At 46.2% G+C, this 25,001-nt stretch overlaps 2 protein-coding genes across 4 annotated transcripts; one reads left to right on the top strand and one right to left on the bottom strand.

Moving 5' to 3' along the window:
* The first annotated feature begins 119 nt into the window (after positions 1–119).
* nvl (nuclear VCP like) lies at positions 120–5,003 on the top strand. Its single transcript, XM_076017543.1, has one exon. It carries the CDS (start codon positions 495–497, stop codon positions 3,093–3,095), a length of 2,601 nt encoding a protein of 866 aa, XP_075873658.1. The 5' UTR covers positions 120–494; the 3' UTR covers positions 3,096–5,003.
* rcan1b (regulator of calcineurin 1b) lies at positions 4,653–24,936 on the bottom strand. Of its 3 annotated transcripts, none has more exons than XM_076017546.1 (5): positions 24,779–24,936; positions 24,339–24,488; positions 8,343–8,516; positions 7,545–7,704; positions 4,653–7,421 (listed from the first exon to the last, which is right to left on the bottom strand). In XM_076017546.1, the coding sequence occupies exons 2-5, from the start codon at positions 24,456–24,458 to the stop codon at positions 7,219–7,221; spliced, it is 657 nt and encodes a 218-aa protein (XP_075873661.1). In that variant the 5' UTR covers positions 24,459–24,488; positions 24,779–24,936; the 3' UTR covers positions 4,653–7,218. The 3 variants fall into 3 exon arrangements, with proteins under 3 accessions (XP_075873661.1, XP_075873662.1, XP_075873663.1); XM_076017547.1 differs by lacking the exon at positions 24,779–24,936 and adding an exon at positions 24,596–24,743; XM_076017548.1 differs by lacking the exons at positions 24,339–24,488; positions 24,779–24,936 and adding an exon at positions 11,441–12,034.
* Between the last annotated feature and the right edge of the window lie 65 nt (positions 24,937–25,001).

The following is a 25,001-nucleotide window of genomic DNA, read 5'->3' as shown; positions in this document are numbered from 1 at the left end:
GAACAAACCAATCCAACAACCTCGTCAAATATGTTTTAAGAGCCGAAAATTATGAAGGGTACCTTTAAGATTTTGTGTCGCCTAGATGTGACGTCATCAGCCAGCGCCTGTTTTTTTTGTTGTTTCACTTTGCCTGACAGTACACCGAGCTGCGCACATGGCTTTGGACGGATGCGCGGTTCTGTTAGCCCCTAGTATTTCTTGTTGTTCGTCAACTCAAAAGTGACGGCGAGGTAACGTGTGGCTTCTATTTGTTCATGATCGATCACTAGCAGCCGTATAACCGGGCTTTGTAAAGGTTGATGTGTGCTGTAGGATATTCAGAATATTCCGGTATTCGTGTGGACGTGTGTGCGTCTGTGCCTGACCGTCTCCTCCTTCCACGCTTTGCAACACTACCTAAACCGCGGTACCGGCACCATTAACGATGAACTGACGAGCGCGTTTCATTGCAAAGTCGTGGTGGTGCTCTTCCTCCAACGCCTCTATTCAGGATGGAGACGAAGAACAGAGGTCGAGGCTTTGTCGACGCTCGACTCAAGCAGAGGCTGGAGCAGTATTTAGCGTCGCACAGCAGCCAATATGTGGACATTACAGTCGTTGCCGTTGAACTCCAAAGACTGTTCAGAATGGAGTATGGCCGAAGAAACAAGACGGCTTTCAGGATCCAGGTAGAGAAAGCCTACGCGGAAATCATGGACAAGTTTGACCTCAACGATCTGGAGAGCAAACACTTGGAGAAGAGATTCAAGCACAGCCATAAAGACGCAAGCGAAAGCGGCAGCACCTCGGACGATTCCGTCTTGAACGAGGAGCAAAGTCTTGAGAGCGCTCCCACCAGTTACATGAACAGCTCTCTGACGTCCCTGTACCAGAAAGGACTTCCAGATTCCAGCTCTGGCTCGTCCAAGAAAGATCCGCCTGCTGCCAACAGTTCCAGTATGGTGTCCAACCCAACTCCAAGCTCGAGCACACTCGTGTCCCCCGGAGGCTGGTTCATTGACAAAGGCAGACGGCCCGCGAAAGACAGTGTGGACGTTATTGACCTGTGTGACGGATCTGAGGAGACTAATAATTTGTTGATGAATCAGAGCGACGGGTCCATGTTGGAGGCTGAAAAATTGCCAAAAAAGCACAAAAAAAAGACAAAGAGCTCCACGGAACCATTGACATCTCATACCTCAAAGAAAGCTGTAGCTAAATCGACATTACCGGAGCTGCAGTATCCCTCTTTGACCTTTGAAGACGTTGGAGGTAACGATGAAACTTTGAAGGAGGTGTGCAAGCTGCTGATTCACATGCGTCACCCAGAGGTCTATCAGCACCTGGGAGTGGTCCCCCCAAGGGGATTTCTTCTCCACGGCCCCCCTGGCTGCGGGAAAACTCTGCTTGCCCAGGCTGTGGCAGGGGAGATGAGGCTCCCCCTGTTGAGGGTGTCCTCCCCAGAGTTAGTTTCCGGAGTGTCCGGGGAGTCTGAGCAGAAGCTGAGAGATCTCTTTGACCTGGCCGTGAGCTCGGCCCCTTGTATCCTTTTCATTGACGAGATAGACGCAATCACCCCGAAGAGGGAGGTGGCCTCGAAGGACATGGAAAGGAGGATCGTGGCCCAGCTGCTTACTTGCATGGACGATTTGAACAGCGGGGAAACGATGGCACAGGTCCTGGTCATAGGGGCCACTAACAGGCCGGATTCCTTGGACCCCGCCCTCCGCCGGGCCGGGCGCTTTGACCGAGAAATCTGCTTGGGTATCCCCGACCAGGCGGCTCGCCTCAGGATCCTGAAGACCCTCTGTCGAAAGCTGAAGCTCGGAGAGGACTTTGACTTCCACCGGCTCGCGCACCTCACCCCCGGGTACGTCGGCGCCGATCTCATGGCGCTGTGCCGTGAAGCCGCCATGTCCGCAGTGAACAGGATTTTACTCCAGGTACAGAAGAGATCAGAGGGTCACGGTCCAGAAGAGATGCTCTCAAGCGGCGAACACACCGTGGCTAAAATTGGGGAGACGACAGAGCCACCGGCAGAGAAGACTTCAGGAGCTCAGGACGAGATGGGCTTGCAAGGTGAACTGTCGAACCTGATGAGCCTGCTGAAGAACACAGACACGGTGCCGCAAGACGAACTGGCCTGCCTCTCCATTCGCATGTCAGATTTCCAGTCGTCGATGGCCAACGTCCAGCCGTCGGCTAAGAGGGAGGGCTTTGCCACAGTCCCCGACGTCACCTGGGAGGACGTGGGCGCCCTGCAGGACATCAGAGAGGAACTCACCATGGCCATACTGGCCCCTGTGCGTTCCCCAGAGCAGTTCCAAGCCCTGGGACTCAGCTCCCCCGCCGGCGTGCTGCTGGCCGGCCCCCCTGGCTGCGGGAAAACACTGCTGGCGAAGGCAGTTGCCAACGAGTCGGGACTCAACTTCATCTCCGTCAAAGGGCCCGAGCTGCTCAACATGTACGTGGGCGAGAGCGAGCGCGCCGTCCGGCAGGTCTTCCAGAGAGGACGGAACTCGGCGCCATGTGTCATCTTCTTTGACGAGGTCGACGCCCTGTGCCCACGCCGCTCTGGCCACGAGTCGGGCGCCAGCGTGCGGGTCGTCAACCAGCTGCTCACCGAGATGGACGGCCTGGAGTCCCGACAGCAGGTCTTCATCATGGCGGCGACCAACAGGCCGGATATCATCGACCCTGCGGTACTCCGGCCGGGTCGTCTCGACAAGACCTTGTACGTGGGACTGCCACCTCCGGCGGACCGCCACGCCATCCTGCTCACCATCACCAAGGGAGGCACCAAACCCCAGCTGGAGCAGGACGTCTGCCTCCGAGAGATCGCCTTCGACGAGCGCTGCGACTGCTTCACCGGTGCCGATCTCAGTGCGCTGGTGAGGGAGGCGTCTGTCAACGCCCTGAGGGCCCACCTGAAGTCTGGGGACCCCACAGATGCTTTTCCCGCTCATGCATCTTCTTCCTCCTCTGAGGGCCGCGTGGCCGACATCAAAGTGAGCAAGGGAGACTTTGACGGCGCCTTCGACAAAGTTCGTCCGTCCGTTTCCAAAATGGATCAGAAGATGTACCACCAGCTCAAAGAGTCCCTCAGCAGATGAATGAAGGCTTTGTGTACGGTCAATGGTATACAATACATGTCATTTATTATTTCTGAATCTTGAAACTGTAACCTAATTAACAGGTTTTATCATGACAAATTATATTTCCAGACACATACAGTTAATTTACAATTTACTACATCTGTTCCATTTATGATTTTATCCTCATCTTCATTTCACCCGCTCAACCCACAGTATTTTGTCATGCACATGCTTTTATAGCTCTTAAATATTTTTGAATATATATTCCTTCTGTCGTGGGCTCTTTGACAATGTGACTAAACCCAAACAACAACTTTGGAATAAACGCCTTTTCTGGCAAACAATATAACTTTTCAACAAAGCAGTCCGACATGTGCTTCATTCTTGTCAACACTGTGACCCAGATTCTTGAAGTTTGCGATGAAAGCCAATGTCTTCACTTTGTGTATTTTCTACCGAATCAGAAACCGGTGTTGAGGCCTGTAGTTTAAATCCACCCTGATTTCATTAAAGTTCAGAGGGAAATGTGAACTTGACTGTAAAATAGGGCTGCACATTTTCATTTTGTTTAGAATTAAAATCATGATTCTCTGGCAGAAGTTCTTTTATTTCTCAAAATGTTTATTGTACTGATGAACCTGATGAATAATGTGCTTAACAACAGGACAGAGGAAGCCAGCGACAGTGGACAAACAGCGACTCCTGGGAAGCGTCACTGTTGAACTACTTTATTGTAATTATAGATCCTGCAAGTTCTACTTTTTATTCATTTCTAGGTATGAAATATTCATATAAAAAAAAAAATGTCATTGCTTTCCTGTTTGAAATGGCAACAAATTAACTCAAATCCTGGGACACTTTGCTGTGCAGTTTTTCAATAAATTAAGAAATTAAGGGTAAACTCTCGTGTGCAAGTTGGACTATTTTCCCATTTTTTTTAAACCCTAAAAAATATTTCCCTCAAGAGCTCAGCTAAAAATGAATGGCTCAATGGCACCGACTATAACCTTGTCAAATTCTCTGAGATTTTACTGAACATTTTTGAATACACTTTTCTGCATTAAAAGTTCAGCTAAAATGTAATACATTTTTCTCAATGACCCCAAGTCAAGAAGATTGTCAAACCTGGAACTACAACGATTAAGCAACAAAGTTGATTTCAAAAGAAAGCAAGTTTGCTGTATGAAAGCAGAGACAAGACCGGTTGTCATTTTTAAATTGACATTTTCATGAGGGAAAAACTACAACTATGGCCCTTCAGACCAATCATGACGGATAATAGAATTAATGCAAGTCCCTTAAAACAAGTTATTCTCTTTAAATGCAGTAGAGGGCGTTGCTGTTCCACGGCTGGACGAGGACGGGTTTCAAATTCCCAGCGGTTTCCTCCACCTTAGAGGCTTTTTACCAGACACGTTGACGGTCGTCACGTACATGGAAACCACTGCTTTTAAAAGGAGGGCTTGACATGCAACCAAAAGACAGTCACGGTTGAAAAAAAGGGAAAACAAAACATTTTATCTCCAATTATTAAACACATTTACAAAAAAAAAAAAAAAACAGTCGCAGGCAGGCTGATGGTCAAGTCGTTTATTTAACGTCAACTCAATGTCAAGTACTTGTTTTCCACAAAGATAAATGAGTTAAAAATGGCAGTAGTAAAAAAGTAGCTAAACCGAAGAGAGCCTTATTATGCAACCTCCCATCCTAAAATATGGGACAGACAAGCTTTTTCATCAGACTTGCTGGCAGTGCGTCAAGTGCTTCACAGTGCTGCTTCCACGTTTTCACGTCACACCGAGAATCCGAGTTCCTGGGGGGCGAGGGTCCTCGAAGGGGGCAAAAGGAAAGCTCGACATCCGAGCCTCGCAAAACCAAAGCAGAAGCTCGCAAAACAACTCAATTTAAATAAAAAACAAAACAAAATCCCCTTCGTTAATTACAATCCACTTTTGACAAGTGCTGTAACATTCCAGTGAGGCTTGACAGCGGCCCCCTTTTGAAGACGATGACGTTGAACAAAAGCGCCGTCAGCTCCATTTATATTTGAAGCCCCATATTAAGTGGTATTTTTAGATGCTGATTGTACATCTTGGGAGCGTGCGGTGAAAAACAAAACTGCCTTCTTGAAACCAGGAATGGGCCAAACTGACTGCGGAAAATGGGCCTCACGCAAAACACGTGTGGTTCCACAGGTGTATGGAGAACAGGGCGGGGTCGGGAAAAAGTCGAAATCTACAGCTGATTAACACTGGGATGATTTGGTAGCAGCATTTGTGTGTTGGTGGAGGCTTTTCGACCAAAGTCAAACGAAAGCAAAGGAACGGAATCCCAAGACAGATTCCATCTCTGTGTTCAGCAAAAAGAAAAAAGTACCGTGTCAGCTATCTTCGCAGTAACCCCTTTCACCTCGCAGTCTATTGTGCGATTTATTCGCAAAGAAACACAAATTGTATGGTTTTTGCATACTTCCCCCACCCCTTCGCTGAGCAAACAAACATTCCAAGAGTTAACGTGGAGCTATGCGGCACAGACTTCACGGTTTCACCCCACGATGGGTAGCAGTACGGCCGTCAGAGCCCAAAGAAGCTAAAAGCTAAGGCGAAGATGTCGGCTGAGAAATCGTCAAACCGTCGGGTTAGAGACTGAAATAACGAAAAAACGAAGAAAATAATTTTAAAAAAATCATATTGCTGCGGCGACACTCAAATTTCTACATACTTTTACAAGTTTTGAAAAGACAGAAACAATAAGTGTGTGACGTGTTATATTACCACTACAGAACACTGACAAAAGTGCCTCTGATCCCCCCACCCCCGCCACCGACGGGGAGGCAATGACGGTTGACGTCTCTGTCAGGACAGAAATAGACCCACACAGGCCTCACACATGCTTCTGATGCATATTTTCCTACACACAAGTGTTGTACAAGCAAACAGGCCTGTCGCACTACAACAAGACATGGACAATATAGGCAAACGGGCTAATCTCTCCACAAAAACACCAGCACTCTTACAGGGCAATGACTCTCTCTGGATTTTTTTTTTTTTCAGCCCAAGTGCGAAAGCCCTGTATCGGCTTTTCTCATTTTACTCTTAAACTAACAACGTTGCGTAGCTGCGGCCGTCTGAGAACAAAAAAAAAACAAAAAAAACACGCCACTCCGGCGCCGCGAATGATCTTCGAGAAATGACAAGCGACATCTCTTCACCACACGACACACGTCAATAACACGGGACAGACAGGGCGCAGTGCCCCCCCCCCCCCCCTCCCTCCAGCCCCCACGTAAATAACGACTCCTCGAACTACGGAGCCTGGGGGGAGTTAAGAAATGGAACACCGTTTGTGCAGTAAAGCGTGAAAACGGAGAACTGCAGTACCAAAGTGACCACCGGGGGGGTGATGCTGACGTACACGTAGCTCCTGCTTCGTTAAGGTACGCTTAAAAATAAAGACAATTTTTAAGAGTTTCTTTTTTTTTTTTTTTTTTTTTGTATAGCTCAACACGAGGCAAACGCAAATGTGAATTGTGGGAGTGATGCTGCACTCAAGCCACATGGGAGCGACTGGCGTTGCTTTTTTTTTTTTTTTTTCTGTCCATCACAAAGCGTTTGCTCACACCAAAAAGAAGCCATAGTCAAGCCAGGTTCTTTCAATTTTGTTTTTGCAAAGTATCATCACAAAAAACAAACAAAAAAAAAAAAACTCTAAAAAACAAAAGAATCCCACAAATTTCTCAATTCTCACTAAAACATCACCATTTATACTCTTTACAATTCGACATTTTAAAACTTTGCCTGAGCTCCGTGCTCAACCACCGCATTTTATTCAGCAAACTAAACAATTTTCCTTCATTTTTCGGTGGGGAAAAAAAATCCTGTCGTGTCCCCGTGAGACTTGAATGCAGCATGCAAACGCTATGTTTTGTGTGTTTCGTTGATTTTTCTCCCTCCGTCTCAATGAAATGCTCGTCTACGGGACACTCGCAAAGCGCCCGTGCGCCGCCCTTTTCTCAAAAGTCCTCAAACCTCTCAACTCAGCAGCTATGAGAGCAGCGCCGGGCCTCCCGACCAATCACAGCAGGGTGAAATTGTACAGCCGCCGCCTCCCGGGGGGGTGTGGGGGAGCGGAGGGACGCCGCTCACTGCTCGACTCTGGGCGTGAAGTCGGGGCGTCGCGTCTGGACGATCTTGGGCCGCGGGGGGCGGGGCTTGTCGTCCTGGTCGCTGTCGTCGGGGGCGGAGCTGCTGTCGCCGCCGCCGTTACCGCCGTGCTCGTCTTCACACACGTGCACGACCACGCTGGGGGTGGTGGGTGTGGCCGTGTGGAGCTCGTACTTCTCCCCTGAGATTGGCGGGCAAAAAAGAAAAGGACCTTGAGTTGGGTTGATCATTTGACACCTCCGTTGCAAGATTTGGACAGACGACGGGAACCGGCGCGAAGTTGTGTCGTGACGAATCCGATCACCTGGGCCTAGCTTGGAGATGGCGCACAGCAGGTCGTAGTTGATGACCGGCGTGGCGTCCTGGGACTGCTCCCAGCCCACTGGTGGCGAGGCCGGCGGCGAAATCAGGAACTGTTTATCAGGCTTCGGAGGCTCCAGCCGAGGACTCCCGATGTGCACGGACTGCACGAAGAGGAAGAGGAGGAGAAGGACGAGAGGGAAGAGGAGGATGAGGAGAAGGAGGAAGAAAAGTAGGAAGAGGAAGAGGAGGGGTAGGAGGAGGAGGTGGAGGCAGACGAGTAGGAGGAGCCGGAGGAGGGAAAGGAGGAGGAGGAGGGAAAGATGGAGGAAGAGGAGGAGGGAAAGGAGGAGGAAGAGGAGGAGGGAAAGAAGGAGGAGGAGGGGAAGGAGGAGGAAGAGGGGAAGGAGGAGGAGGAGGGAAAGGAGGATGAAGATGAGGGGAAGGAGGAGGAAGAGGGGAAGGAGGAGGAGGAGGGAAAGGAGGAGGAAGAGGGGAAGGAGGAGGAGGAGGGAAAGGAGGAGGAAGAGGGGAAGGAGGAGGATTTTGTGAAATACATTTGGAAATAAATGTGACTTGTAGTCCAGTGTGACTTAAAATAAATGATATATATTTTTCTTTTGACTGATGTGACTCTGGAGCGACTTACAGTCCAGGAAATGTGGTGTGTGAACGTTCGTCTGGTACTGTTACTGTAAATGACCAAAAATTGCAGCTGCTACAAAAGGGCCAAACGAAGCGGACGAAGCCGTTGGTGTTGGTGTTGGTGTTGGGTCAGAGGCGACGTGGCGCTGGGCCTCACCTGGGCGAAGTACAGCCGCATCTCCTTGCCTTTAAAGTCCGTCTTGTGCAGCCGCAGCCGGGCCTCGGCCGCCGCCAGCGCGTCGCCGAAGCTGATCCGGACCCGCCGGAAAGACTTGAAGTACTGGAACGTCACCTCCGGGTCGAACGAGCGGAACAGAGCTTCGAAACTACCCTGGAAGGAGACGGGGAAGGATGAGATTGGAGATCGGAATCGGCAGGCGAGACGGAGAAACGGGAGAAAATAAAGCAGCGGCGTCTGCCTTCCGGCGTTCCTTCCTTCCTCTTATCTATAAATACTGAACCATGAGGCAGCCGTGAATACAGACAGGAGACTCAAGGTGGCTGCGAATAAAACGTATAAAAATAGCATCTATTAGCAGACGCCATATCAGTCCTCCCCGCTTATTATGGGCTGCAGCATTCCAGTGTGTGCGTCACAGAGTTATGCCCTCAATTCCTAAATGATCGTCTCGGTGCTAATTGTCGCAAAAAGAGAAAAGAAAACATTGAAACGGCGCCGACCTCGGCTTGAAAACACACACGTGGCTCAAACTGAGTGATAGTGTTGTAGTCAAGACCGCACCAACCGGGACCAAGACATTATCAAGACAGTCGGAGTTCAAGACCAAGACTGTATATATCAAAGAGAAATAACAACATAACAGAAAAAAACACCAGACCAGTATCTTTTTTTTAATTCAATTTTGCTTCTAGATCGACCAGCAAAATCTCTTTTCAGCAATGTGTCTTTTAATAACTTTCTTTAACAATTGGCAAATGCTAGCAGCTGGATTCTTTTACGCTATTATCTGTGATTGTAGTTTTGGCTGAGTCCCAACCAGTCTTGATCAAAAATCCCCAGTCTGCCCAGTAAAAATGCCTCCAAGTCCGAGACCCTTAAAAAGTGGTCTTGAGACCAAGACCAATCTCCAGTACTACAACACGACTGAGTGACACTCGAGCCGGCTGCATACCTCGCATACCCACAACCCTCGAGCCGCGGCCATCCAGATGGACAACGGTTTAATTGAGCTGCCGGCAGAAAGCATCTATTCATTAGTGAGAAACCACTCAGTCTTTCCACTCGCAGGTCTTTCATGCCGCCGCTCCGACAGCCAGGGGGCGGTCTCGCCAGTGGTTCCTATCCAGATGACACCCAACAGTGGGGGTCAAGGATGGATATATAAAGGTGGCCTAAATGTATTGTTTCAAAAAAGAGGAGAACCCGAAGGGCCCAAAAACCTGCATTCTATCATTTGGCCAGCAGGGACCACTAAAAAAAAAAAGAAAAGACTGAAACTGATAGGACGTCAATACAGAAAGAGCCGTTCCAAACCAGGTCAAATTTTAGCCATTTCTTTGTTATGGTTCGGTCTAATCTTTAGTAAAACTGGCCGTAATTTTGTGGGCGTTTCCTTGATCCTCGGGATGCATCTCACGTATCCATAGGAACCGTTGGGAAGTGTTTGAGCGAAGTCGGGCCAATCTTGAGCCGTTGCCGCCTGGCTTGGCCAGGTCGCTAAAGCTCTGAGCGGTTGCAAGGAGAGTCAAGTGAAAACACGTCATCTGGCAGGATTTGTCTGAAACAGTTGACATGCAAAGCCAGATCATTGAAACTGCGGCAACGATTCCTCGAGCCACATCCTTCCAAACAATATTTATAGCTTAAATGTCATCAACTGATGATTCCGAAACAGAGACGCCGACTGGTTCAGCGTGCACCTTCTTGACCGAGCTCGCAGGACTGATTATGTACTCGGTTTGGGCGGTTTTGACAGTCGATATCGTCCGCTCCCAACTTCTCGTCAATCAAGGTGAAAATACCAGTCAGAACCAGTTGCCTGCCCTCATTTTGATGAATGATACTTTAATCAGAGGCAGCGAGGAGATGCGTGAGCTGACGCTAGATTAGGGAATTTACTTGAATAACGGGTCGGCGGCCTAAATTAACAAATAATGACAGCTCGATGACATCACTCTGTGGTGGGCGGGATCAACTAATCCCGCCGATTACCACGTCTTCCATCAAAGTCGGATCCGGTTGCATCAAACTTGCCGAGGTCGCAGGCGTTCGAGCGCTATAAATAGCATTTTGACGAGTCATACCTGCCCCCCGCCAAGAGCTGTTGGCGTGCGATACCGTGGCGAAGAGTCACTAAATCTTGCACTTGCGCACCGAGTCGCGACATGTTCGAGCTTCGCATTCTTTGAATTCAAAGCTTGATTCATTGCGTCATTTAATAGGTACATGGAAAGGACACATGGAAAGTTACAAAGACCACATCTAAAGTATTTGTGTGTCTGTTATAGAAGAAAAATTCTAACCATCTTACATTAAAAAAAATAGTCCGTTACAGTACTTCTTACAGCCAAAGTTGCTTCCACGCATGAATTGGTTGGCGTTTGCAAAACCTTTGGCATGGACGCAGTATTTGAAGGTGCCGCAGCATGAGAACGGAACATGACTTGGCAGTGTGTTTTGTAACGTACATCACTATCCTGTCAATGAACTACAGCAGTGTTTTTCAACCACCGTGCGGCGGTACACCAGTGTTATCGTGAGATAATGTCAGCTGTGTCATGAGAAATTAACCAATTTCACTTACTTGGTGTAAAAAAATGATAACGTTCCATTGTGAAAAGGTAAGGAGGTCAATTCCTCCCCAGGATATCATTTGTGTGCAGGTTTCACACCGAGTGAGTGTAAATAAACTAAGAGACTACATTCTCACTATAAAACTAAAAAGTGCAATTTTATGGTGGTGTGCCATGGGATTTTTTTTCCAATGTAAAAAAAATGCACCTTGGCTCAAAAAAGGATGAAACACACTGAAGCGCAGTTCAGCCCATTGTGATGTCAGGACAGGTCACTGGCACGCCGCCGATGCCTCTTCCCTGGTGAGCGGTGCGACACTCCCAGCCAGGTGTTTTGTCTATAACTGCCCTCTTATCTTCGATGAATTAAAAGAAATAATAATTTAAAAAAAAATCGACCGGCGATGACATCACAGTGACATCATCTCGGTCGGTGCTGCATGTCCAACGCTTCTCAACGTCTTGCGTAATTTTTCTTCTTTTAATTTTTTTTTTTTTTACCTGCGCCTCCGGACGGTTGAACACTTCCTGGTTGGCCACGGACGCCACCAGGCAGAAGCGGTTGCACTTGGTGGTCTTGATGTGCATGGCGGCGGGCGCAGCGGCGGCGAGCCGGAGCCTCCTCCAGCGGACGGCGGAGCTCAGGGCGCAGCGGGACAACAGCGGCGGCGGCGACGGTGAGGATGGCGAGGAGGGGGGAAATCGGAGGTGCGTTGCCTTCCCCAGCGTGACGGGTGAGTCAGATTGAGGTTCACGCTTCCTGTTTTTCCCCTCCGCCCTCCGTTTCCTGGATCTTCAGCAAAAGCGCCTTTTCATTAAAATTCTTTCCCCTCCTTTCACCAGCGAGTCACCTTGCTTCGCTTCGTAACCTCCTAACCCAGATTCCAAGGTTATCGGGATGCACAGCTTCTCCCTCAGTCCTCCCCGGGCGTCGCTCCTGCTCCTCTACCACCCCTCCACCGTCAGCCTGGAGGTGGGTGAGACGCTGGTTTTTTTCTCTCTTTCCCCGGAGAAATTTCCAGAGGTTTGAGTGTGGAGGAAATCTATCCTCTCTCGCTCTTTCTCCCTGCTGCTGCTCCACAGACACTTAAATGAGCCCCTGCCAGCAATGACGCATTACCCACAATGCCCTCCCTCTCCTCATGCTGCTCCCATTCATTCGCTCCTGTGACGCCGGCCAATCGGCAGCCAAAGTGGGAGGGCCGCTCTAGTTTTTTCCCCCTCTCCTCCTCCTTCTCCTCCTCTGACTGACCGACTAACAGAAAAAAACGCCAACCAATCGCGCGGACGGTGGGGGTTTGCGGTAGGGGTGGGGAGGTGGGGTTGTGTCTGCTGTGTGCGAGTGTGTGCGTGTGTGCAGAGAGAGTGAGCGTGTGAGTGAAGGAGAGATAGTGGAAAACAGCGGCACAAGCGCTGAGCAAACATTTAATCCGCTGGCCGATATGTTCAAAAGAGGCACTGGGGTGCGGGGAACGGGGGGGTAGGGGGGGAGCGGAAGATGAAGCGAGAGGGAGAGAGAGGGAGAGAGATAAAAGTCTGTTGCGCTGAAAAAGGGAGACGCCAGACGGGAAACTGCGTTAAAGAAAATTTCAGAAATTGAGCAATCACTCAGAAATGCGAGTGAGACGCAACCACGTTTCCATTACGTGATGTTACATAATGAAAAGAAAGAGAAACATGTATAATTATAAACAAAATAATGCCACTGAAAATATATATACACTCACATACACAGTACACTATCATTCAACAATTTGGGGCGACTGACTCAATTCTGCATTGACCTCCATTAAAAGCAGCTACATGAAACGATCTACTTGAACGCTCTAAGAACAACACTAGTGCACGAAAACCAGTCAGGATGTGCTGGACACATTATGGGATGGCTTTGACACTTGTTGCCTTGACTGTCTAACTGAATGTGATTCTGGACTGGAGAATGAATATCAAGTGTGCAATTTGCGGCCGTCAGAAGTTGAAGGCTTCAAAATAGCTTAAAAAAAAGAATCTTTTTTTATTATAATCGCACTTAGTCGTGTTGTGCTGAAACGAGATGGACCAAAGCATCGTGGTTTAGGTTTTAGGCTCTTTAAAACTTTTAGTGGGTTCACACAGAGTCTTTGCACGCTCGGAATTCACTTTTAATTAGACACTGGAAATTGTTTATATTAAACACTAAAATGTTCCCAGACTTGCTAAGCACATTCTCGCTTCTCATTTCCGTGCACTCATAATGAACGCAGAGCATTCAAGATCATTATTTCATAAAACTGCTTATAATGGAGTTCAATGCAGAAATGAGCCGGTGACCCCAAACGTTTGAACGGTGGTGGACGTTGTGGCTATTCAATGTTTTTTTTTTTTTATGAATTACATTCTCGTTTTGTAGATTGGGCTCGGCGGAGTTGTGCCTGCACAGCCGCACGCACGACTCCCGGGCGAGAAGTGGAAAACACATGTCGCCCTCAGTAAGAATGGATGAGACGGCGGGAGGAGGACAGCTGATGGATGGAGCAGGGGGAGAGGTGGCGGGTGGGAGGTGGCAGACGGGGCAGTGGAAAGTATGCACTTTGATAACATGCTTTTATGGTGTATAAATAGCAGACCCTCTAGTGCAGGGCAAGCGTTCCGTGTGTGTGTGTGTGTGTGTGTGTGTGTGTGTGCGTGTGTTCGGCAAGGAAAACAAGACCAAGCTGCGATTGCACATTTTGCACCTGTGTGCGTGCATGTAATTAAACGCTTCTTTTCTTTGGGTGGCCGCCGCTGGACGTGAGCCGCGCTTTGAAAGCGACCGGGGCTCGACTCTTCGCACGGAACCTCCTCGGAGCGTTTGCCAACTGAACCGTTGGCGCCCTGCTTCCTGACTATTTGAAAATAACAAAAATCTAATTAAAAAGATTGCAGCGCTCTTAAAACGTCCACGGCAGTTTCGGGAATCCTGTGATTCACATCGGAAAAGGACAACAAAGTAAACAGCAGCCGAGTTTCCATTGACCTTAGAAATGCAAAACATACAAAGCGATTAAAATGGTGACGGGAAAACTGCAAGTTCCAAAATAATAAAAATAGTAAGAATAATTTATGGGGCACTGCTTCAGACGTATTGACACAGGGTGTATCGCAAAAGTGTCACAATGAAACACAAGACAAAGACGTCCGACACGTCAAAAAATGGAAACGCTTGCAAGTCATAACTGTACTACACCGACATTGTTGAAAAATTGCCTTAGTTTTGCAAAAACAAACAAACTACAACGGAAAGCCAGCTTGTTCTGACTCTGGTTTCAAAACTACATTGTTCTTGAAGAAACGCACCTCTAGAGCGTTTTTGGTTGCGTTAACTTTAGCAAGTCGGACTCGGGTGTAAAAACAACAACAACAACAGAATCAAAAAATGGTAGAAAAAGTCCAGGCGCAGCTAAACAAAAACATTGCAATACATTGTTGGCCAATGTCTTTGGAGCTAATTGGATAACTTTCTTTGTTTTTTTTATTTGCGCACAGTAAAAACTTTATATTATGTATTTAGTATAGCAAATGCAGAACAGTGATGTGTATAAATACTATAAAATGCAGTTCCGGCTACCTGGCTCAAACAGCAATTAAAAAAAAAGGAAAGTCAAACTTCAAGTGATGGACAGAATTTGCGTCCAACCTTCCAGAGACTCTCACCACCAAAATGATTCTTAAACCAGATTTAACCTGATGAAGAAAAAATCTGCTGCATTGGGTCCCTTTAGCGCCTGGTGAACAAGTGGCCAATCAGATTTAGCAATACAAAATAACAAATTTAAAGTTGTGATGAGCCCTTTTTTCCTCTCCACACACAAAACGTCTCACCTCTAAACAGCGCTGGAACCCCCAAGATCCCAATATGCCTTGAAAAAAAGACTTAATTACAACCTCGCTGCTAAGCTAATTGCTACCCTGACTTCGTAAAGTATAGGTGTCGGCTTGCGACAAAGACAAATGACATGTTTGCAAACGCATCAGGGATTAAAAAACAATCTTCCCGAGACAGGAAGTGAACCCATCCACTCGACTCGTCTGGAGCGGTTACCCGTTTATTGTTAAGACAGTAGTGCCAGCGTGGGCAAACTACGGCCCGACGGCCACATGTGCCCCGTTAAACTCTTTAATCCGGCCCGCCAAACTTGAAGAAATTATATTAATAGTAAGTCTGAGTCTGTCATAAAATAGCTGCATTTCATCCATTTTTAATTTCAATAAAGACACTGTGGGGCTTCAAAGACACTGATTTTGTTGTACGTTTGCTTTTGTTCATTTTCTATTATATGAAAGCAACATGTTTTCTACATATCCCACAATATATTTTTTCCTCCATCCATCTGCTCCGGCTGCTTCGGCCCCCACTGTCATATTTTAGACCCCACATTGTGGCCTCACCAGTCAAAAAATCTGCCCACCCGTGCAATAGTGCGACGCTTCCACTTCAATGCTCCAGACATATTTGGTAGACGGAAAAAAATACAGCAACCCAAAAATATCCCACTGACCTTTCATGTAACATGATTTTTTTCTTTTAGGCAAACTGTTCTTTTCTGGAATACTGGAAAAAGAAATTGCTATGTGTCACCACAAAATCCGGGCATTCAAGGATCTGATGTAGCGTCAGGACACACACATGCGCATACACACACACACAAAGAGGATAACGCGTGTAATTGCTTTGGTTGAAAACCACACAGATGAGTAACTGCTGCTCTGATGCAGGAACTAGAAAAACTAGAACCTACAGAGAGGACGGGAGAGCTGAGACAAATCGACTTGAATGGAGTTTAAAAAAAAATAGTGTTCACATTTTTCCTGAGTCGAAGCTTGATTTTATTTAAGATGCTTCTGCAATACAAGACACGCTGTTTGACATTTTCAAACAGGTCCTATTCACATTTTTTCTGCCAATTCAAGCAATTAATTAATAAATGGATCACAAAAACAAAAACCACTCAACGATTAGCGGCATGTGAATGCAGCAATCAAAGCAGACGAAGCAACCTGAACACGTGACGCCAGTAATGACATTTTTTCCTATATATTTTAACTTTTGCACAACAGTAATCATTCAGGATGCTTCTGGAATACAAGACGGCTGTTTGTCATTTTCAAACAAGTCTTATTCACATTTTTCATCATACTTATTTTTTGTCTAGCAAAATAATCGATTAATCAAATTAAATCGACAAATTAACAAATCAAATGAACAAAATCTCTCGACGATGAGCAGCGTGAGAACGAGGCGGTGGACGCAGACGCAACAACAACCTGAGCAATAATCAGCTCATTGTTTCCAAAACACAACCTGCACGAACAGCTAATCTTCACAAACAGAAGGGACACAAACAGCACTAGGGAGTCTCTCACCGTCTCTAAGTATTACTTCCATTGGGGGCAAGCAAGAATTCCCACTATCGAGTTACGAGCGACAACTTCGGACACAAATCTCACGAGCTCAGCCGAGTGTGGACGGCTAGCGTAAGCAGCGGTTTACGTTGTGGTGAGAAAGCGCGTCGAAAGGCCAATTGAGATGCAAGCGACGGCCAGCAAACAATAGCTGCGTTTCCATTACCCCTAAAATTGCGCAATGGTAATGGAAACACCTGAACTTGGAAAAACCTCCTAAATATCGCTAAAAGGTTTATAAGCTCTTATATTTTTTGCTTTTCCAGACGGATAGTTTTCGAGGTATATCGCAAAAGTGAAATGGAAACGCATTTACACCGTCACTGAATGTGACGTACGGGGTACAGGGTACTTTGTCGAATTTTTTGAAATATCGCTTTTATTTTGCGAAAAACTGTAATGGAAACGCAGCTAGCGTCACCTCTGTCACCTCGGCCTCAAATCAAGGCCTCCGTTTCCGTTTCAACCAGGAAGAGAAATAACCTAATTAAACGGACGCCCTGGTGTTTCAACTTGGATTAGTCACTCAATAAGTGAACATGAGAGCTTAGCTTCAGATTCAAACAAGTTAAACAAACATCCCAGCAGCAGGATCTTATGTATTTGATTGTTCGATCTACTCCCCCAAACCCTACCCAGACCTTTACGCACTGCAAACGTTAAAGCCAAGAAGCACATTGAAGATCATTTGCACTTTACCAATGTCTTGTAACAGTAACACAACAGGCCTGTTTTCATGGAGTGCGTTCCTCTTCTTCCTTGCTGACGATGGTACACCACCAGTCAAAAGTTTGGACACACCTGTTTCTTTATTTTTTACCACTTTCTACACTTTAGATACTGAAGACATCAAATATCTGATCAAGATATGTGGATTAATGTGGCAAAAGAAAAAGATGTTAAATACCTAAATATGTGATGTTATATATACAATATTTTGTATGAAGGATGGTACTGGTACTGGTAGTGCAAGTATTTTCCTTCCATAAGAGACACAAATATTTCAGACGCCGTCTTCGTACTTTTACATGTTTCAACGTGTCTGTAGAAGAAAAATACGAGCAAGTGCACAGAGTATCTTAAATGAAGACGCAATCAATGATGTGTCCCGGTTTTCCAGGGCTCTGTGGAGGGATTCTTTTTGTGCCCTTTAGCGGAGGGCCCAGAACCCCAGACCGACGCTTGCTCCCAATTAAACTCGACGCACAAAACGTTGTGGTTGTGACCGTCGTCAGCACTGGCAGCTGTGAGGCGACAGCTAACACCGTGCCCATCCGCGAGTGACTCGCTCAAAAAGATTGTCCCAGCGCGCTGCGGTAGCGCGATCACTATCTTTGGCAGAGGGCAGGTGTTAATGCACTGCAACATGACTAACATTGCTGTCCTCTGTGTGTGTGTGTGTGCGCATTGCGGGATGGAAAATGCGCTTGTGGAAAAAATGGTGAGCACCGCAATGCCGGTGAGCCTCCCGACGGTGAAGCTGATGCTCTTTGCGTAAGTGTTGTTTGTTGATGTTAAACATTACCGTGTGTGTGTGTGTGTGTGTGTGTGCATGCGTGGGTGCGGGTGTGTGGGTGTGAGTGTGTGTGTGTAAGTAAGGTGCTAATCATCTCCAGACCCAGGCCTCACCCTGCTGCGGCGGCCGTGTGAGCGCGTGCATTTTTTCCATCCTTCTGTTTTTGTTTCATCTTCCCATTTTTTCCATTCCCTCACGAGCCAGAGAAGCGATACGTGCCGGCTGACAGGTGTGTGTGTGTGTGTGTGTGTGTGTGTGTGTGTGTGTGTGTGTGTGTGTGTGTGTGTGTGTGTGTGTGCGCGCGAGAGCACAAAAGCTCGCTGTCACGCACCGTCGGCGGCGCTTTTACTGCGTCCCCAACTTCTTTGCACGGCAAGGAGAAAGTGATGTGGTTTGGCCAACCCACATTAGTTTTACATGGCTTCGCAATGGAAGATTTTCTAAAGTGAAAGTTTTCGTTTCCCTTGCGAGCCAGGGAATGACAGACCAATCGTTTTCATGCCACTTTATCGATGCGTCTGAAAAAACACCTGAGGAGAGCATCAAAACCTTTTAGCCATGTGTGAGTGTTTCCATTACCAGTTTTTTTTTTATTGCAATATTTAGGTTTTGCGCAATTCTAGGGGTAATGGAAGCGCAGCTAATAAGGTTGTCGTTAGCAACGGTTAGCACTCCGAGCTAATGATGTAACGGCATCAGGGACACTCAAGTCCACGTAAACTAACGTTAGCTTGACTACTGTTATTCCACAATTTTTGCTTTTGTATTGTAGCTGTATTATTTGTTTTTTTTGCACGACACTTTAATTTGTGCACTTATGCACTAAAAATTACCATCCAACTTAGATATAACTAACTTAAAATTTATTTTATTTCCTGTCTTGTGTTACCCGCTCAGGGCAACTGAATTTTTGGGCAACTATTTACTGTAGGGTGATAAAAACAACGACAACTTCCCATTTAAAACTGACTGCTAATGCCATCATGCCACTATTTTGGATTTAGTGCAGCTGTTTTCTAGCTCTTCTCTATTCTCTAGCCTTTTTAAGCCTCCTATCTTGTGTTACGCTGTCATTGCAAATTAATTTTTGGGCAACAATGTACCTGAGGGTGACAAAAACGACGACAGCTTCCCAATTTAAAGAAACCGTGTGAACGCAAAACGTCTTGGGAGCGACAGGTGTTGCTCTTTCCCCTCCTCCTCCACAGCTCCCACAGCTCAGCCAACAGCTGCTGGGGGGCTCCGCATCCCTGCAACGCCTGCGGGTCGACGGCTGAGTGTGAAGACGCGTTGAACTTTGACCTCCCCTCCTCCCCTCTCTGCATGTGATGCCTTAATGCTCTCGGGTTCTGAGAACACTCAACGGGAGGCTTCCTTTTTTTTTTGTTTTTCTCCAAAGCTATCAGGGAGATAAGAGCGTCAAAACAGGGAAGTGACTCCCGGGAGATGGATTCAATTATTTTCTTGCTCCTTTTCCAGTCGTTACCGCAGAACTGGAGTGACAAATCACCACTTCCTGCCAAAGAAATCCACTTTAGAGAACATCAGGCTACAGCAGCCCTTAATAAAATTCCACACCATGGATTGGGATTGACCCCCCCCCCCCCTCCCACCCAGCCCCCCTTTGTCCAGGTTTTATCTGCCTACACACAACTATGGCATAACGACAGTCCCTGAACGCACCCTGCCCTGAGTCAGCGTGCATTGATGAGCGAAAAAACAAAAAAACAAGGCGACTCAGATTTTCCGTTTGCCCTAAAACTTGTTTTGGAGCGCCTCGCCCGTGTCTGACCCGCCTATTCTCATGGAAACTGTGATGGCACATCTACAATCTTAATTATTTGTGCATCGCTCCTCGCAAACTTTTACGATCGCGTTCTCCACCGAAGCGAGAGGGCCGTTGCGAGGCATCACAAAACAGACAAGACCCCAAAAATCTAATTTAAAATAAAGTCAAGTTGGTTTGGAGATGCAATAAATCAACACGTGGGACGTGCTATATATGAGAAAAAGTTTACACACTTTACAAGAGTACAACACAGGCTACAAAATACCTGAAACAGGTGCCTCATATTTATTCACTTACCAGTTTTGTGTATTTGGCTCGTAAATAAATAAATTATTGGAATTATTGAAATGAATTTCCTCAACAAGTTCTCGATAGATATATATATATTTTAAAATATATATATATATATTTTTTTTTGGAAACTGCCCACAAAGCTGCGACCCGATCAAAACAGCTACACGACCCACTTTTGTGTCGTGTGAAGTGTCCAGCGATCGAAATCGCCTTGCAGGGCTTTGGAGTCACCGGACCCTTAAAAGCTGCTGGCAAAATAAGTTTGCCCTGGCATAAGAATATCATTGCACAACAGAAGGAAAAAGTACGACGGCGGAAAAAAAAAACATTTCGACACTACGCGGCTGACGCAAACAACTAAAACGCCCTCATTTTTTTTTCCTTCTGCACTGTCCCGACATGCTGAACCAGCTCGCCGAAGTCCACTCATTCCTCTACAGGGGAAGAATAAATACACACTACCTGTTTCTTCTTTATCTTTACTACTTTCTACAATGTAGACACAAACTGAAGACATCAAATATATGAGCAAGATGTGTGGATTAATGTGGAAAAAGATAAAAAATGCTACATCTAAATATGTTTTGTTATATTTTATATACATACACTTTTTGGTTTCATACATATTCCATATGTGTTCATTCGCAGCTTTGATGCCTTGAGTGGCAACCTACATCGTAAATAGTCATGAAAATGAGAGAATCAGAAGTGTGTCCAAACTTTGACTGGTAGTGTATATACTGTATATAAAAAAAGATGACCTTGTGTTCCTGCCTAATTGCGCCGTCAGTGGAACATCCCGCTGACGCGTGAGTCTTTCCGTCTGCGTGAGGGGAAACTGGCCTTCTGTGCTTTGACTCGCAGTTCCTCCTTTTTTTCCCCACTGCAACGTCAGCGTCCATGGTCGGCTTCATCTCGCCGTCGGCCGCTTCTGTTCCGGGTTGCCAGACGCTGCCGAGACGCCTGCATGGCTGGCTACTCTGGCGCGGTCGCCCATCTAACCAGAACAGTCTCAGAGACGGGAGCTTGCTTGCTTTCTCCACTAGGTGGCCTCAAACTAATGTTCCCCTGATGTGGCGGTTCTCAACTGGTGGCGTCTCAGGACCCACATTTTTATTTTTTCCTTATCATGAAGTCGCGACCCAAATTTGCTCCACAAAATAAAAATGCTAGCCCATGTTATATATCATGTCTGCTAAATACGTTATTGAAATTATTGAATTGAATTGTGTGTCCTGCAAAATAAATTTTAAAAACATTTAAAAAAAAATTTTTTTTAAGGGAAACATAGCTGCAACCCAATCCAATCAGCTCTGCAACCCAGTTGTGGGTCGAGACCCACCAGTCCTATGAAATTTGTCAAAGGCCTTCAGAATCCAGCTAGCTGGCCTTACGCCTCATGCTGAACTGTGATTGGATAAGCACTCGTAAGAGCAGGAAAGACTTAAGTGGCCCCAGAGGTCCATCAATGGAAGGAGGAGTAAAGGTAAAACGCCAAATCATCTGCAATTTATAATGTAGATAACGACGTGCGTTACTGTTTAATTGTTTTGCTGTTTATCTGTATGCTGTAAATCTGTTTAATGTTATTTTCAGTTAATAGTTTGTTTGATTATTGTCTCGTTGATGTCTTAGATGAGCCTGCAAAAATGCGCAGTGTATTGGACTTATTAAAACTTTGTTAACTAATGTCTTAAATAGCCATTTATTTTTGAGTTTTGACAGTATTGATGGGAGTATGCGGTGTATTACATTTAAGCAGGACTAAGTACGAAGACACTCACTCGTATCATTGGTTCTCATGTTTATATTTGGGGAACAAGAGGGATGTTTTTCTTTTGTTTGGCACTTTTTAACTGTTGTAAACCGCATTAGAATTGTATTAATAGTCCTATACAAGTAAAAATTGATTTTATTTGACTTTAGAACTTTAATATTTTATATATCATTGCAAATAATCCAGTTGTGACTCTAGTTCAACCTCTTAAAACCACTGCGATAAAAATGAACCCTCAGCAGCTATGATGGTTTTTCACATGTAAAAACATCACCTCAAGGTATTTTTTTTAACAAAAGGGTCGCTAACTGTAATGGGAAATATGTATTCTTGGGTTATTCTTTATTATGTTGTATTCTGTGTCATATGATCACTAGTAGCACGTGTAATCTGTTCGTTTCATAGTATAACCTTCTCGAGACATTCTCCTCATGGTCCACCAGAGGAGGCTGTAAATGTGTCAGCTTGTGCTGATTCTCTGTGCTTTGTTTTCCTCTTCTTCCCTTCCTTATCTCTTCCCCTCCCAGTCCAGTGTATAAGAGACCTTCTTCCTCCTTTCCTCCTCGCACTCGCACTCCCATTTTACTGTGTTTTGTGCCTCGGAGCTCCGATCCCCTTTTTATTGTTTGTTGATTAAATTACTTATTATCCCAGTATTCCTGCATCGGCATCTTCGCTCTTTTCCACAACACTAACCATTAATGTTAAGCATTGGTAGTGGTTGATCCATTGACGCAAACTTGTGTGCCTACCACGAGCCAGCGTCAATAGTCATGGAAACATCTTATAAATCCTGGGTTATCTCAAGTGGTCGATGGCCGCATATACTTGCTCAGTTCAAGGTTCAGTGGAAAACAGAGGCGAGACGAAGAGACGCGAGATCTCGTGGTAATCGTGTCATTTAGCGGAGGCGAAACATTTCCTTGGACTTGCGCAACGTTTACGATACTCAGCGGGGTGTTGAGATTTTCCAGCGGCTTGCAACTTATTATCTAGCACGTCCCCCGGAGGAAGGGTTATTATGTTTTTAGAACAAACACAGGGAACCAAATGGGGACGTTTGCCTACTTTGTGTAACTGACCTCAGAAGAAGAGCGCTTGGCCCAATAGCATCAGCTTGGACTAGCGATCCGACATCTGCAGCCTCTGAGCTTAACAAACGGAAAGCCCATTCAAATGTAAAAGGCCTGTGCGTGCTGCAAACACTCACTCAACTAGCTAAGGCACGGTTGGGCAAACCTTTTGGCTGTTGGGGCCACAATGGGGTCTAAAATTTGACAGAGGAGCTTGGTCGGAGCAGCAGCAGATGGATGGAGTGTTTTGGTGAACCACCTCATAGGAGAAAAAAATGCACCATGGGAGATGTAGAAAACTTGGGCTTTAATGTCAATTGAAAATGAACCAAAGCAAAGTTACAACAAAATCAGTGTCTTTGAAGCCCAACGGTTTTTAGCTCTTTATTGAAACGACTCTGAAAACACTAAAAAAAAAAAAGAGCTTAAAAGGCTGGGGCCATAGTTTGCCCACGCCTGAGCTGAGGCAGTTGTCTCTGGGTTTGGGCTGTGAAACAGCCCACGGGGGCGAAGTTTTCCGACCGGGATGTGAGTCGGCTGTGTCTCAGATGCTCCACCGCTACCTGGAAACGAGCCGCATTGTTCCCGCGTTATTGAATCAAGAGAGTCATCGCCAGGAACTGCAGTGGCGACTGCGAAAATCAAGTCATCCTCTTTATTATTTATTTTTTTTGGCGGGGGGTTGCCAAAAGCTGAAATGAGTGTACAAACAGCTGCTATCCCCCCAACTGCAAATATGCATATACTTAATGCTTTCATCTTGGAAAAGAGCTTTGACAGCGTGTCGTCGGGCGGAGGCTAAAATAAGTCACCGGATGACTACACGCCTTCCTGGCCCCATAATTATTTCTGAAAACCCCAGAATAGACCCGTTTGTCACAAGAATCTTATATAAGTTACTCGCCTGTGAACCATCCACAAATGTTCTGTTTAAACCCATTGTGTGGCGGAACGAAAATAGAAGCAGATGCCTGCTGCTCACTATTATTGGAAAGTCACTGACGCAGCTCGGGTGTGTGTGTGTGTGTGTGTGTATTGGGGGTAGAGGGGCACTGATGTCATTCTTGTGCTTCATCCACGAGAATGACACTAAAGTTTGGCTATTAAATAACTCAGGGGATAGAGGGATCCAGTAAGTGGGTGAGTGAATGAGTGAGTGAGTGAGTGAGTGGTCTTCCTGTTAGCTCAGTCACAACCAGTGCACTAGTTCATTGGTGACTCCACCTAGTGGTTCTACTTTTTTATTACACACGCCCAAGGAAAATGCAACAGCGTTGAATATGAAGTTTCTGGGCCTGGAAAGTATCACGCTGAACTCCATGAAAAAGAATTAAAAACAAAACAAAATATAAACAAACAAAAAAAAGTGATGCAGCGTTTTCTTGCACAAATTCTGAATGCAAAATGTCAGTTTCCTAATCTGCGGTCACCACACTCCAATTCGGCAGGCAATATTTATAAATACACATACTTCGGCACTTGCACGATTAGCAGAAAGGAGCAGCGATTTGTACTGCCTTTCGACTCACCTTCAGACCGTCTTCATCGAACAGGTCCTCCGGGACTTTGCAGGCGATCAGGGCGTTAGGCAGATCGGTGAACTGGACGTCCACTGTCGCCTCCTCGCCGCAGTTCTCCACCTGCTGCATCACGACTCACGGGTGTCTTCGTCTTATCTCCTGAATCACAGAAAATGACAGTTCTTAGGCAACGGCGGGCACTCGTCCGTATCGAATGAAAGGGCTCGGCTAACGCCCAACACGCATTCCTGTTTAACAAGTCATACCGATTGGGCTATGAAAATGACTTAATAATGGCTCGACGTTCTACAGCCCTGCACGACGTTTTTCGACCAACAGGACTGTTGTGAAGCGTCTCCTGTTTTGGCTAGCCGCAATTATGTTAAGCTGGCTAGCAAGTTGTGCTCACAGGGATGCTAAAGTGTCGTCTCAAAACATTGGGAACGTACAAAACTGCGTGGACATCCCTCCTCGAGTTGTTAAAGGTGAACGTGGTCGGTCGAAAATGAAAACTGTCATAGGGCAGACTCGTTCAGTATTAGTTAAATAACTATGAAACTATGAGACACCGGATAGCTGGTTAGCTTGGCGCAGCGGATAAGGGAGATGACGTCAATTACGGTCCGTATACGCGTTTCCGGTTTCGCAGTATTCTATTTTTATTCAAATATA

The sequence above is a fragment of the Nelusetta ayraudi genome, unplaced genomic scaffold, assembly GCF_046127955.1.
Source record: "Nelusetta ayraudi isolate G7.1 ecotype Tasmania unplaced genomic scaffold, CSIRO-AGI_Nayr_v1 ptg000006l, whole genome shotgun sequence".
NCBI classification, from domain to species: Eukaryota; Metazoa; Chordata; class Actinopteri; order Tetraodontiformes; family Monacanthidae; genus Nelusetta; species Nelusetta ayraudi.
This window is presented reverse-complemented; position numbering and strand designations above follow the sequence as displayed.

What these genes read in the sequence shown, in the direction of transcription:
- nvl (XM_076017543.1), top strand. Translation starts at nt 495, where the DNA reads ATGGAGACGAAGAACAGAGGTCGAGGCTTTGTCGACGCTCGACTCAAG.
- rcan1b (XM_076017546.1), bottom strand. Translation starts at nt 24,458, where the DNA reads ATGCAGCAGGTGGAGAACTGCGGCGAGGAGGCGACAGTGGACGTCCAG. An exon ending in TCGATGAAGACGGTCTGAAG is followed by an intron (nt 8,517 to 24,338) that starts GTGAGTCGAAAG and finishes GTCTCCTTCCAG; the next exon opens with GGTAGTTTCGAAGCTCTGTT. An exon ending in TGCGGCTGTACTTCGCCCAG is followed by an intron (nt 7,705 to 8,342) that starts GTGAGGCCCAGC and finishes CTCTTCGTGCAG; the next exon opens with TCCGTGCACATCGGGAGTCC.